The sequence below is a fragment of the Schistocerca cancellata genome, chromosome 4, assembly GCF_023864275.1.
Source record: "Schistocerca cancellata isolate TAMUIC-IGC-003103 chromosome 4, iqSchCanc2.1, whole genome shotgun sequence".
NCBI classification, from domain to species: Eukaryota; Metazoa; Arthropoda; class Insecta; order Orthoptera; family Acrididae; genus Schistocerca; species Schistocerca cancellata.
The window spans coordinates 924,948,775-924,962,594 of record NC_064629.1 but is presented as its reverse complement, the minus strand read 5'-3'; the positions used below and the strand labels follow the sequence as shown (position 1 = coordinate 924,962,594).

The 13,820-nt window shown below is 39.4% G+C and overlaps 1 protein-coding gene across 1 annotated transcript in view; it reads right to left on the bottom strand.

Annotated features, from left to right (window-relative positions):
* Window positions 1–4,173, bottom strand: part of LOC126185113 (epoxide hydrolase 4-like) — a 108,244-nt gene extending 104,071 nt beyond the window's left edge. The window contains exons 1-2 of the mRNA XM_049927923.1: window positions 3,388–4,173; window positions 3,188–3,312 (exon numbers count right to left, since the gene is read on the bottom strand). Coding sequence (XP_049783880.1) covers window positions 3,188–3,312; window positions 3,388–3,600 — 338 coding nt within the window. The 5' untranslated portion in view covers window positions 3,601–4,173. The remainder of the gene's footprint in view (window positions 1–3,187; window positions 3,313–3,387) is intronic.
* Between the last annotated feature and the right edge of the window lie 9,647 nt (window positions 4,174–13,820).

Here is a 13,820-nt window from a genome sequence, read left to right as displayed (position 1 = left end):
CGGACACCTCCCTTGACCTGCGCACTGTTCATTTTATCCGTCATATCCATTCCTGAAGAAAAACAACAACCCATTAATGTGACTAAAATTACCACACGATGTACAGCGAACAACATTAAATTAACCTTCACACAAAATCATTAACTCACTGAAACGAATTCCACTACAAACACAGCCGACACTCAAACAATTCTGGATAATGAGCAAAAGCAAACTGAGCCCATTACACCACACAAACGAAAACCCTGAACATACCACCAGAGAGCACAACAAACCACAACACGACCGACAACATATACAAACACACCACACTCACAAGGCAAACTCCACGCCATCATGATGTCACACATGACAACACCCTTACGTCACAGGTCAAAGCCGACGCGTGGGATCGGATGCTTCTGTCGACCCAGCTTTACAGTAACACAGGATGAGCAAAATGCACGATAGCAGCACATCTGGTCAAGGCCATATTGTGTTATGCCCAACACATAGGACACTCCATCTCAGATGTTCTAGTGATGGTGAATCTCATGTGCCATCATGTAAATGATAAGCCCAAAGGTACTTTGATGCAGAGAAAACTACTAGTATCAGTGCCAATTGCCACTGACATCAACTTGATAGTATCCCGTCAAAGACAAATAGAAATTTGAATTTCAAATACATAGGCCTCTGTCTCACCAATTCAAAGCTAGATAGCCATACCATACAGAACTGTCCCCCAATTAAGAAGTGCAGAAGCCACAGCCTCCACACATGCACCTCTTCTCTCTACATGGACTATGACACAGATTAACATATGGACAAGAACACTGCCATTGACACTGAGCATGGAGACAGTGTCCAACTATCATTACACGTCACATATTAGCATACACTTAAGTTTCTCTCATACAGTTGTGCATTTAAATGAAATAAGTTTGTGACACTGAATGGTACAGGAGCCTTTTACCCAGCCACATGCAAATGTTTGTTCACTTACATCATGCCACTGGCAATTCCTTCAGCAAAACAATGCACAACCGTATCAATCCTAAATTGTCAGGTCACCTGACCTAAATATTATTTTGTGCATCTTGGACCCAACTCTAACCAATCTCCATGAATTGTGGGTGCTCTTGAGTGGTCACGAATGAGAAGGGCTTCCCAACACTTTTGGACTCTCGAAGTAGATACTACAATGTGTTATTGCTGCCTCACTACCATCAAGGTCAAAGTGGGTGCTATATTTTACCAGGCAGGTGAAATTCTACTGCTCATAATCATAAAAACTGCCCAATGATTCGTTTACATACAACCTTATACTGAAGGGATAATACTTCTTTGCTTTTTAAAAGGCACCAATGCCCTGATTAGAGTCCCAAGCCAGGCCAAGGATTTTGTGTGTCACTTATCGCTTTTTTCCATCTCTGTCAATGAACTGTTAACCTGAAAAATGTCAAGTTACACCATGGTTCAGATGGCCCTATAACTGACCTGGTAGGTGTATTAAAAGGTCAATCTGCAGGTTGTGTAAAGTATTAGTTAGTATGGGTCTCACAAGCTAAATGATTCTATCTCTCACTTGGATAGGAGGTTTTTACTTTTTTTATGTGTACAACAGCTTAACTCCACAGTGAATATCCACAGTGACTCAAACTTATAAGTAGTGAAATCAGCTTTTATCGCAATATTTGTAGTACCAACTTTTTTATATTGCTGTATTCTATAAACTTAAATCTCTGTGCTTCTGACCACAACTTCCATTGGCCCTCTTCCTGCATCCCACAGACTGTGTGAATTATGGAATACTTTTAAGTGAAATTGGACAGGGAAGAGAAAGAATACTACAGTGACCACAGCAGTGCTATCTTTGCATAATCTTCACAGCAAAATAACTGTTTCAGTTTACTGTTTCCTCTCGAGAAAGTGCGAACTTAATGTTATTTCACAGAGACCTTTTAAGCCAAAAGTTGGTTATGAAGAGAAATAAACACTGCAGAATGATTACAGTATGCATATCACTTCATTAATATGAAATTATTGTACTGAATAAATATCCACGAACAAGTTTTTTTTAGTTATGATTTCTGGCTTACAAATACTGGAACAACACCTATGCTTCCCAATAAATTCACAGTAATGTGTTTATTTAGCCTTAAAGCAAATAATTAACTACTTGGATACCATTCAATTACAACAGTTTAAACTGGTCAGTTTAGTTTTTTTTAAGGCTGCAATGCTGTCCATCACATCTAGCAGCAGAAATTAAAACAGTGTTTCTAATAGTACACTGCCCTTGAATAACAATTTATTTGAATGGTCTCCAGTCGATATGCAAAATTTAAACAGAATATTTTCAAAGAAAGTTAGGAACATACTAATATTTGCTCTCCGCGTCCCTTTCAAGAAATATTAAATGAATGTGTCACATCCCTAATATGCCTTTATTAATATAAACAACGTAAAAGCATCATGTTGGCCAAATCATTGGCATAGCTTTATCACATAAATGTTGTAAATGTGTTGGTCGATCTAAGTGGCAGAGATATATATATCTATCAAAGAGGAACTAACATTTTGCATTAGCAAAGGTATTTATAACCTGGGAATTTTAACACTACAAAAATTACCATGCATATGTAAGCATACAAATCTCATTTACTTCAACCTGAGCCTCTGAGGATAAAGTGATAATTTTCTACCATTGACCTAACAACTGTCATTAGTTAAGTGCGTAATGTTGACATGTGCAGTTGTGATTCAAATCTATACTTGTGGTACCAAAATGGTTATATTCTACAAACCATCAGAATGGAGTATCTTAATACAAGTATAAATATTTTACTTTATGTCCTAGAAAATAAAGTTTTATGTGAAATATATTTCACATTTACATCCATACACTACAACCCACTGAAGCACATGGCACAGCGTTATAATGTTTAATTTAACATCAAACTGAGAAACATGTTCACATCAACAGTTTCACATAAGAGAAAAGGCATTTAGTGCTGATAAATAATGGATTGGATTGTCAGCATCTTTAAACACCTGACATGTTGTTAGTCCTTAATTGACATTTCATAGCTATAAATGTGGAAACAAATTGTTCCATCACTGTCAATACAGTTTTAGAGTTAGGCAACACAACATATTTCCACGTTTCTGTGTAGCCGGCAAATTTCATTGAGTAGCAACCAACCTGAAATGCTTTACGAGTGCTGGAATCTGGTATCGCCATGTTAACCAGCAATCAGGAAAACCATGCAAGAGCAAAAGCATCGGCTTACTTCGTGAACCAGCTTCTACATAATGTAGTTTGGCACCCTGTGAATAATATGGATAATTTAAGGTGATCTGTACAGTGCGTAGACGTGCAATAAACATTACTTCAACACTTACTTTGACTTTTATATACGAATGTTGCCCCAGTGAAGAGTCAACCAGGCATTGAGGAGGCTTCTCTCTATCCTGTAGATTTAGATTTAATGGGCTCCATAATGATCTGACGAGTCTTCGGAAAACAACCCAGCTGCCAATAATACACGATATTGCGTGTATTCGCAATGTATCCCAATGCGATATGCTCACAACACAAGCTTCTTTTTCACTCATTATGTTTGCCGTTCTCCGTGACTGTCACTCACTGCAAAGTCTTACCACCAACTACAACCAAGCAATGAACTTTAAAACTGACGTCTACGGGCACGCAGTTGCGTCCTTCACCTCTATGATCAAAGACTTCCAGTACTCAATACTAACCGTCACGTACATGGTTTTGTGATATGAGGATACGGAAAACAATGACGAAATAATCGCATCAGTTACTGGAACTAGAAATGCGTGCACTAAAGGAGAAAGATGTGAGTCACTGGAACTAGAAATGCGTGCACTAACGGAGAAAGATGTGAATCACAATCTTTCTGAGAAAATCGTTGTTATAGAATGAGCTAAAATGATATGCAGGTAAAATATTTACGGCAACTACCATATTTCCCCACTATATGTGAAAGTGAAACCATTGTAGGCATCTGACACCAACGAAAGGAGGGAGTTCTTGAGTAGTTCTTCTTTTTTTATGCACATTGGCAGTCGCAGTTTCATCTCTTTCAAGCTTCACATGTTTGTATTCTGTAATTAAAATTGAAGAATAAGTTGCAGTTGCACTATGAGACCTTCACAGATGGCGCGGTTATTTGTGAGAAAAGTGTAGTATCAGCCTGGTGCAAGAAGTGTAGTAGTTAACTCTCTACGTAGGTAAATGTAAACATAAAAGCGCTTAAGATGTGTACAGGCGCGTTTACATTGAGCTCAGAACATGTATTTGTTCGGATCATTGTGTGCAACTTGTTCCCTCAACATGTTGGCGACATTGTTCGTTGTTCGCATTCCCGTTTACACTATGACCAACATTCTGATTTTCTACGTATTCGCATAGTCTGCTGCGGTGAACTGATAGGATACTGTGTGTATTCACATCAAGATATACGCTAAGTCAAGTGAAGAGGAAGAATTAATAACATTTGGTGCTGCATTAATAATACTAAACGAAATAAACAGACGAAGAAAACGACGTAGTCCGGCGTTGGTGGACCAAAACATACTATAGAAGACGTGGCGGGAATGACATGCTTTGTGAGCTGAATATGGAAGACTGTTCTGGCTTTCGTAATTTCACTAGGATGTCGCCGTCAGATTTTGAAATATTGTTGAATATTATAGGACCAGTTGTTTCAAAGAAAGACACAAATTTCAGAAAAGCAATCCCTGTGAACCAAAGATTTGCTGTCACTCTTCGTTTCCTGGCATCAGGAGACTCCTATCAAAGCCAGCCATATCTCAGATAGTTCCATATCATCCAGGAAACGTAGATATTTAAATCCAAACCACTTCGTTTCGTAAAGTGTGTCAGTACCACATCCAGATGTTTTACTTTCCTCTATTTTTCTTTTCTCTCGTCGGTACTCAGACAAGAGAGATTTAATTTTTTTGTCCACGTCACTGCTGCTAGTGCCAAGCGCCGCGGCAACTTTTTGTAATGACTCATGTTTGATATTTGGTATTTTTGTAACCTGTGCAACGTAAATTCCACAGGCACTCCTCTGCCTTATAGAGCGATATCAATTGGAAAATTTTGTCTCGTGACCACTCCATTTCAAATAAAAATGAAGGGACATAAAACGAACGCACCACTACACTCCAACAAAATAAACACCAAAACACTCACTAAGAGCAAATGAACACTAGCGCTGCGTAGCGGAATTTAGTGGTAGCAGGTCACGAACAATGTTTCTTTGATCTCTACCGACGCAGCCGTGAACATTGATTTTGTATTGCGAATATGTTTGATTTGTTTTGATTTATTATTGGTCCTGTAGATCATACAATTTGTACAGCAAAGCACATCATGATATAGGACAAGTCAATTTGAAAAATTATGTTAAGATGGTATATGACGAGAGATGACAGTAGTGGCACATAACTCACATACCGGTAGTAGAGTACATATAGGGTATATAGACAAAATATAAAAAAGGTGGTGTGTGATGAGACATGACAGTGGTCAATACTGCACATAGCAGAATAAATATAAGAGATACAGACAGAAAATTATCTTACTGTTGCGAACATCAATAGTCCAGTACTAGCCACGAACAATGTTGCGACCACAGTGTAAACGCGTCTTAAAATGCTACAAGCCTTAGTCCTTAGAGGTGGTTTCAGTAGTCCTAAATCCATACTCAAAAAGTACCTATGAATTAAGCAACAGAAAGGTGAAAAGATCTTACGAGTTCGATTGTATAGCGAAAGGCAGGTTTCGTTTTAGTAATCAGATCTTAAGAAACTTTTGTTTGTCTATGAAGGAGAAACAAGGCTTTTGAACAGCTTATAATGTAAATACCGTACTGCTTAAACCAGGCGGATCTGAATCGGCTTGGATTTAAATGACACATCTATGTACCGCAATACAAAGACTACTGGTCTTGATGGAAATCCGGTAATCTTTGTTTGTCTACTACACCTACTCAGAACTGAACCGGTGGAAGTGCTGGGGATTTCTTGCACAGATTGTACATATTGACGCACAGGCACTGAAATGGCAGATTCCTGAACAGTTGCTGTAGAAACTGAACTGGCTTTGTCACTGCTCAGATTCATAAAAAGTGGTTTTGAACGAGTTTCACCTAAATTAACTGTTGGATGCTTAATGTCCCAAGCGTCTGTTTAAGCAAGAAGTTCAACTACTTTTAAACGACAACACTGCCAAGCACAAGTTACATTTAATTTTCTCAGGATTCATATTCATAATTAAATCCCACTCCGGGCTTCGTAGCGCCATAGCTGAAAACAGAATAACCAGCACGAACGGAACTGGAGGCGGGAGAAAACTGCAGAAACAATGGATGCGGTACTGGGATTCCCACATTTCATAGCCTGCTAATTCCATGCACACAAAAGGAATCATTGTGGAGAATAAGCACATTGACTACAGACTCGCAAATAAAACCACATAATTCGAATAAATAACAATATATAAGAGAAAAATTTTTTGTGCGCCAAGGTACACTCCTGGAAATGGAAAAAAGAACACATTGACACCGGTGTGTCAGACCCACCATACTTGCTCTGGACACTGCGGGAGGGCTGTACAAGCAATGATCACATGCGGACACACCAGGAACCGCAGTGTTGGCCATCGAATGGCGCTAGCTGCGCAGCATTTGTGCACCGCCGCCGTCAGTGTCAGCCAGTTTGCCGTGGCATACGGAGCTCCATCGCAGTCTTTAACACTGGTAGCATGCCGTGACAGCGTGGACGTGAACCATATGTGCAGTTGACGGACTTTGAGCGAGGGCGTATAGTGGGCATGCGGGAGACCGGGTGGACGTACCGCCGAATTGCTCAACACGTGGGGCGTGAGGTCTCCACAGTACATCGATGTTGTCGCCAGTGGTTGGCGGAAGGTGCACGTGCCCGTCGACCTGGGACCGGACCGCAGCGACGCACGGATGCACGCCAAGACCGTAGGATCCTACGCAGTGCCGTAGGGGACCGCACCGCCACTTCCCAGCAAATTAGGGACACTGTTGCTCCTGGGGTATCGGCGAGGACCATTCGCAACCGTCTCCATGAAGCTGGGCTACGGTCCCGCACACCGTTAGGCCGTCTTCCGCTCACGCCCCAACATCGTGCAGCCCGCCTCCAGTGGTGTCGCGACAGGCGTGAATGGAGGGACGAATGGAGACGTGTCGTCTTCAGCGATGAGAGTCGCTTCTGCCTTGGTGCCAATGATGGTCGTATGCGTGTTTGGCGCCGTGCAGGTGAGCGCCACAATCAGGACTGCATACGACCGAGGCACACAGGGCCAACACCTGGCATCATGGTGTGGGGAGCGATCTCCTACACTGGCCGTACACCACTGGTGATCGTCGAGGGGACACTAAATAGTGCACGGTACATCCAAACCGTCATCGAACCCATCGTTCTACCATTCCTAGACCGGCAAGGGAACTTGCTGTTCCAACAGGACAATGCACGTCCGCATGTATTCCGTGCCACCCAACGTGCTCTAGAAGGTGTAAGTCAACTACCCTGGCCAGCAAGATCTCCGGATCTGTCCCCCATTGAGCATGTTTGGGACTGGATGAAGCGTCGTCTCACACGGTCTGCACGTCCAGCACGAACGCTGGTCCAACTGAGGCGCCAGGTGGAAATGGCATGGCAAGCCGTTCCACTGGACTACATCCAGCATCTCTACGATCGTCTCCATGGGAGAATAGCAGCCTGCATTGCTGCGAAAGGTGGATATACACTGTACTAGTGCCGACATTGTGCATGCTCTGTTGCCTGTGTCTATGTGCCTGTGGTTCTGTCAGTGTGATCATGTGATGTATCTGACCCCAGGAATGTGTCAATAAAGTTTCCCCTTCCTGGGACAATGAATTCACGGTGTTCTTATTTCAATTTCCAGGAGTGTATTTTGAACCATTACTATAAATCCACCATGCTTCCCAGCCCTTTCCGTTCATCACTACACTATCAATGATCCATCAATGAGACTGCTTTAAAGTATATCCAATTTATGTAGATGTCTAAAAACTCCCACTCTACGCCTTTTTTTAATTCAAAATGTTGTAGGTTTCCCTGAATTTTTAATATGATTACTGTACATGAACAGAGAAGCGTAAGAGATGTGTAATTTAACTGAATGTTTTTCACACTTTTATTATTTTGAATGCGAATAGTGTTCGTTATTTTATTGTTTGTTAGTGTTCATAAAGCATCTATTGCGCCATTTCGGAATAGGGCAGTCAATGAGAAACGAACCTTTATTTTCGGAAATAAGCTTCATGCTGTTTGTGTGTCAAAAAGATTTCGACTCTCTTGAAAGTGTTTTATGAAGTAGTATGTTAAACGTTTTACAGTATCTCTGTACATGCCCCAATCTCGTCCGAGACAGAGCGAAATGAAACATCATTGTTTCAATACAATTAGTCCGTTCCGAGCACAAGTGGATTGAAACAGCTTTATTTTGAAACAACGATGCAGTTTCTGTGTCTGGCTCAAGATCGAATCTGGTCCCGTTTTCGACACAGAGCAAAACGAAGCACCACTCTTTCGAAATAGTGAAACATAGCCGTTTCGAAATACTAAAACAGTTCCAAGTATCGATACACTGTATAGAAACAAGGAAACAGTGCCGAAGTCTAGTTTTTATGCGGGAGGTAAGGGCCTGCACATATTGATAATATCAGTTTGTCAATCCTTTAATAAATTGAAGCGACCTCACACTATCAATGACTCTGACAAAACGTGATTTTACAAGGTTAACATGTTGAACACACAAAACAAAGCCGGTGCTGAAATTATATTAGCTATAGCTTGCACGCAACAGAAATCAACGAAAAAGAGGAAATGGGTCCGCGAATGTTTGAAAAAAAGGACGACTGGCCACATATTAATTTACTAACTGAAATCAGAACCCAAAAGATTTCATAAACTATTTTCCGATGAGTCCTGCATCGTACAAGTTATCAGTGATTATATGAGATAAAATAGAGAAAAAGAATACGTTATTGAAAGAGGCAGTCACAGTCGACAAGAGATTAGAAATAACTTTGAGATGTCTGGCGACGGGCAGGTCATTCTAAACCTCGTAGTTTAGTTCTGTAACATCAGCAAGCACAATTAGTAAAATTCCATGGAAACCTGTGGAGCAATCATATCTGCCTGGCAAGAACCTGTGCAGGCAATAAACGTAAGACTTTTTTTTGCGCTTTGTGATAATTTGGTGAAATTGACGTGCATTTCGCACACTTCCTGCTAATCATTGCAGATATATGACGTATTTTTCCAAATGCGAGCGTTTTTCGAAACTGCTGTGTACTACAACAATCTGTACCATATTTTCAAATTAATGAAATAAGCAGTGTCATAGAGAATCCTCTGTTAACATTATTAAAGTGGCATATACAATTATTACTGTCGCATTGGCGTATTTAAATTATTTTATGTTAAAAGATTCCTTACAAATTGAAACTGGGGTATGACATACACAGTGGTGAAATGAAAAAATAAACAGTGCACACTAACGCCACGAGATGGTTGCTGAAGTCTGTCAACATCTGAATGGAGAATGTTGTCAAACTGTAATATTTGACCTCACATATTCAGTATGTATTGACAATACTGAGAATATTTTGAAGTCCATCAATATTTCTCGTCAACATTTGTAGTATTGGCAATATGCGCCCTCAGACGGTCAAAATATTGACAGTTTGACAGTGTCATTGAATGTGTGAGGCCCCTATATCCACATGATGTGGCAGTACCACATTCTTTGGTGGTACTGACAGACTTGAGTGCTGGAATCCACATAGGTATGAATGTATCATTTATCTGTCTCAATGGCACAACAATTATCACATGTGGTACCAGCCTTGAAAATGTGCAACACAGCATGGCAATGGCAATGAAGAGACGTTCTACTTGATTCAAGAAAAATGTACTGCAGAAAAATGATAGTAAAACTGAAGACATTGTATTCAGTCTGAATGCTCCCAGTCATGATAACAAAACAGTCAAATTATTATGATTTCACATTGATCAAAACCTCAGTTGGGGTACCCACACAGGGAAATTATGTGGCAGACAAGCCCATGTCATCTATCTGCTGTACAAGCTGAGGAATAGTGTTAGTAAAGAGCTTTTATTATATGCATATTTTGCAGTCGGATTTCCACCTGAATTATGGGATGCTATTATGGAGCAATTCCTTAGGCTCAAAATTAGTGTTTAAATAGTAGGAGAAAGCTGTAAGGTGCATTGAAGGACTTAGCCCATATGAATCATGTGATTTATGTCGAGATTATTTTAAGAAAATAAATATAATGACAGTACCTAGCGTGTATATTTACAGCTGCATTGTCATTGTTAACGAGAATCAAAGAAAATTTTACCTAAGGAGTACAGTTTATCACCATTACACAAGAAATGTTCATCAAGTTAATGTGCCATATGCTAGGTTTGCAAAGACTCATAACAGTTACGAATATCTTGGTCCTGTCTACTTCAACACCTCACTTGAAAATGCCTACACAGTGCCAGTAAATATATTTGAAACAGGTCTTTTGAGCTGAACAAAAAGTAAAGTAATTCACTCAACTCAAGAGTTCCTTGAGTGTGTGTCAAAGGACCACATTTCTTATGAAAATGGAGAATAAATTTACTATGAACCTTACATATGCCCCACTGTGTAACTATTTTGTTACTGATTCATATACTTATTTATCTATTTGATTACTTAGATCTTTGTCATTCACATAACTATGTACTTCATTCATCTTGTAATTGCTCTGTGGGGACATAAACATCTGTTTTTTAGTTTCCAGAATATATAAATGGCTGAGTTTTGCCTCCTTAAACAAGATCATAGAAGCTGGAGAATGATGAAGCATGATTCAGCCTTTGCAGGACAATGCTTAACAAAAACCACAAATACACAACAGATGTAGAAGTCTTAGAGAAAGAGGAAAAGGGGCAAAAGTCGGACACATCGAAATTCTAGAAATTTAAAAAAACAGATGTGTGATCCCCACATCTGTTATTAAATGAACAGACCCCTTTGAATTATTAACTTCTTTTAAATGATACCACAACTTCTACATAGAAATAAAACTTTGGACCTCAGTCCATTAGTAGATAAGAAGTTCTAGGCTGATGCATAACTTTATTCCTAGGTATGTTTTGTCATGTCTGTGTAATTGCTGAATTGTGTAATTCCATATATAATTTGGTAAAATGGACAATGAAGTATTTTTATGTTAAGCCAACGATCAATACATTAAGAAGTTGACATGTGTAACTTTGTCTTATTATTATGGTTATCTTTGCTATATCATCGTTGGAATAAGTAATGTACCTTAAAATAGACTTATAACCCGAAACCTAGGTTACACAGTAACCATAATAGAATTTGTGAAACAAGGCAAAAAACAGTGTTTGTTTAATTAATTATTATTATTATTGTTGTTGTTGTTGTTTTAACTGTGTTGACAGTGATTACAAGTAAATATGCTCAAAGATGGAAAAAAAATTGTAAAATATTTCAATGGATTGCAGCTTGCACCAGTGGCTCATATATTTTAGGAGGAAGCAAAAAAGTGCAAAACAATGCAGAAGAAGAGTGTGGGTCAGAAGAACGTTATAATTATGTGGTACAGAATGCGAATTTCATGCAGCATACAATTAACTCAGGGAAGAAGAATTGATGTTTTATAAATATTTCAGAATGTCAAAGCATTAATTTTTGTCATTTGTTATATCAAATTACACCCAAAATTACAAAAAAGGAAACAGTTACACATGGTGCCAACACTCCTTGTGAAAAACTGATGATTTGGATAAGGTGCAATTTTTTTGTTTGTTTTAGCAATAGCCATATCTTCTTCAACATCTTTTTCTTCAATATTTCTAGGTTTCCTTCATATTTTTTATTTGGCATTTAATCATTCAAGTGCCTCACTTGTGCTGGGGATAACTAGTGGAACCATATAAATATTGACCTCTGAGGCTTACAACAACTATCTGACCCACAATGCAAAGAGCTGATTTGGTTTCTTTTATTTGGTCCTGTTGATTACATATTTTACACAGGTGTACTAGGTAATACAGGACAAGTTAAGTGAAATAATACAAAATCATGTGAGCACTTTATTTATGATAGAAATTCTTATTTTCTATGAATGATTGGTTGTGGACAATATTACAAACTGATTTTTTTTTTGTATAAGCTGAAGTGCATATTTAAAATAGCAGAATGAATGCAAGTACATATTTTTATCCCAGTGCCACAAATAAAGAAATTTACGTTTTGGACAATATATAACACTGCAACTGTCTAATGAACATATCAATTACTGTTCAAGCATTGTTCAAACCTTATTTGCTTGCTAAGTGTTTAGGTGCCTTATCTGCACTGGGTTTAAATAGTGAAACCATATAAAAACTGACTTCTGATGGTTGCAACACACACAATGCTAGTGAGATTAGCACATTGTCATTAGGTTCTGCAATTTGGTGTGGTTGTTATATTACGAAAATTGAATTGTGGTGGTTCCTTGATTCAAAATGAGCTCAATATGTTCATGTTTCAAAATATGAAAAATGGAATCTCTGAATTATTTTCTCTCTAGTTCTATCTTTCACAATAAATAGAAAGTGACAAATATCATGTGGTTCTGAGGGCTTATAAAGTGTGGGAATAATTGATCTACCAACTGACTGTAATATACATTACCTTTGAAACAAGTTGCTATTTTTGAACACTCTCTACGTATCGGGAGCCAATGTCTTTAACAATATGTGGATTTTGTGCTGTGCATAAATGAAGAATTCTGTATGCCAAAAAGCTGTGTACAATATCATGTTTGGTGTACCAGATTTACCCATATGACTGGTGACCCCAGGACCAATGGCCTTTGTAGTCTGGTACATTCAACCCCCACAAACCAACCAACCAACCAACTGGTAACCCCAATTATGAAACAAGTTTCACAGTGACTATTTTGTGGACCATGTAATGTGATGCCGTAATGGAGGACAGTCATAACCTGTTACACTCCACTGACAATGAGGTACAAGAGATTCACCAGAACCCGGCCAGTGTGGCTGAGCAGTTCTAGGTGCTTCAGTCTGGAACCGCGCGAGCACTATAGTCGCAGGTTCGGGTGGTGGTGGTTAGTGTTTAACGTCCCGTCGACAACGAGGTCATTAGAGACGGAGCGCAAGCTCGGGTTAGGGAAGGATTAGGAAGGAAATCGGCCGTGCCCTTTCAAAGGATCCATCCCGGCATTTGCCTGAAACGATTTAGGGAAATCACGGAAAACCTAAATCAGAATGGCCGGAGACGGGATTGAACCGTCGTCCTCCCGAATGCGAGTCCAGTGTGCTAACCACTGCGCCACCTCGCTCGGTCGCAGGTTCGAATCCTGCCTATGACATGGACGTTTGTGATGTCCTTAGGTTAGTTAGATTTAAGTAGTTCTAAGTTTTGGGGACAGATGATCTCAGATGTTAAGTCCCATAGTGCTCAGAGCCATTTGAAACATTCTCCAGAAAATCGAGGTTTTGGAGATTTCTCTTCCTGCAGTGCAATTTGTGGACACAGTGGCTGGTACAGAACCAATTGTTGATGAAGTGTAAACACCTGTGTCAATTGGACAAACACAAGCTGCACTGTCATTTTCATACCAGTCCTTTGGATATTTCTGTTAGAACAGGAAGTGTGGCTAACCGATGTTTGAAAATATTGCCTATTCTAGTGGTTTCTTCAT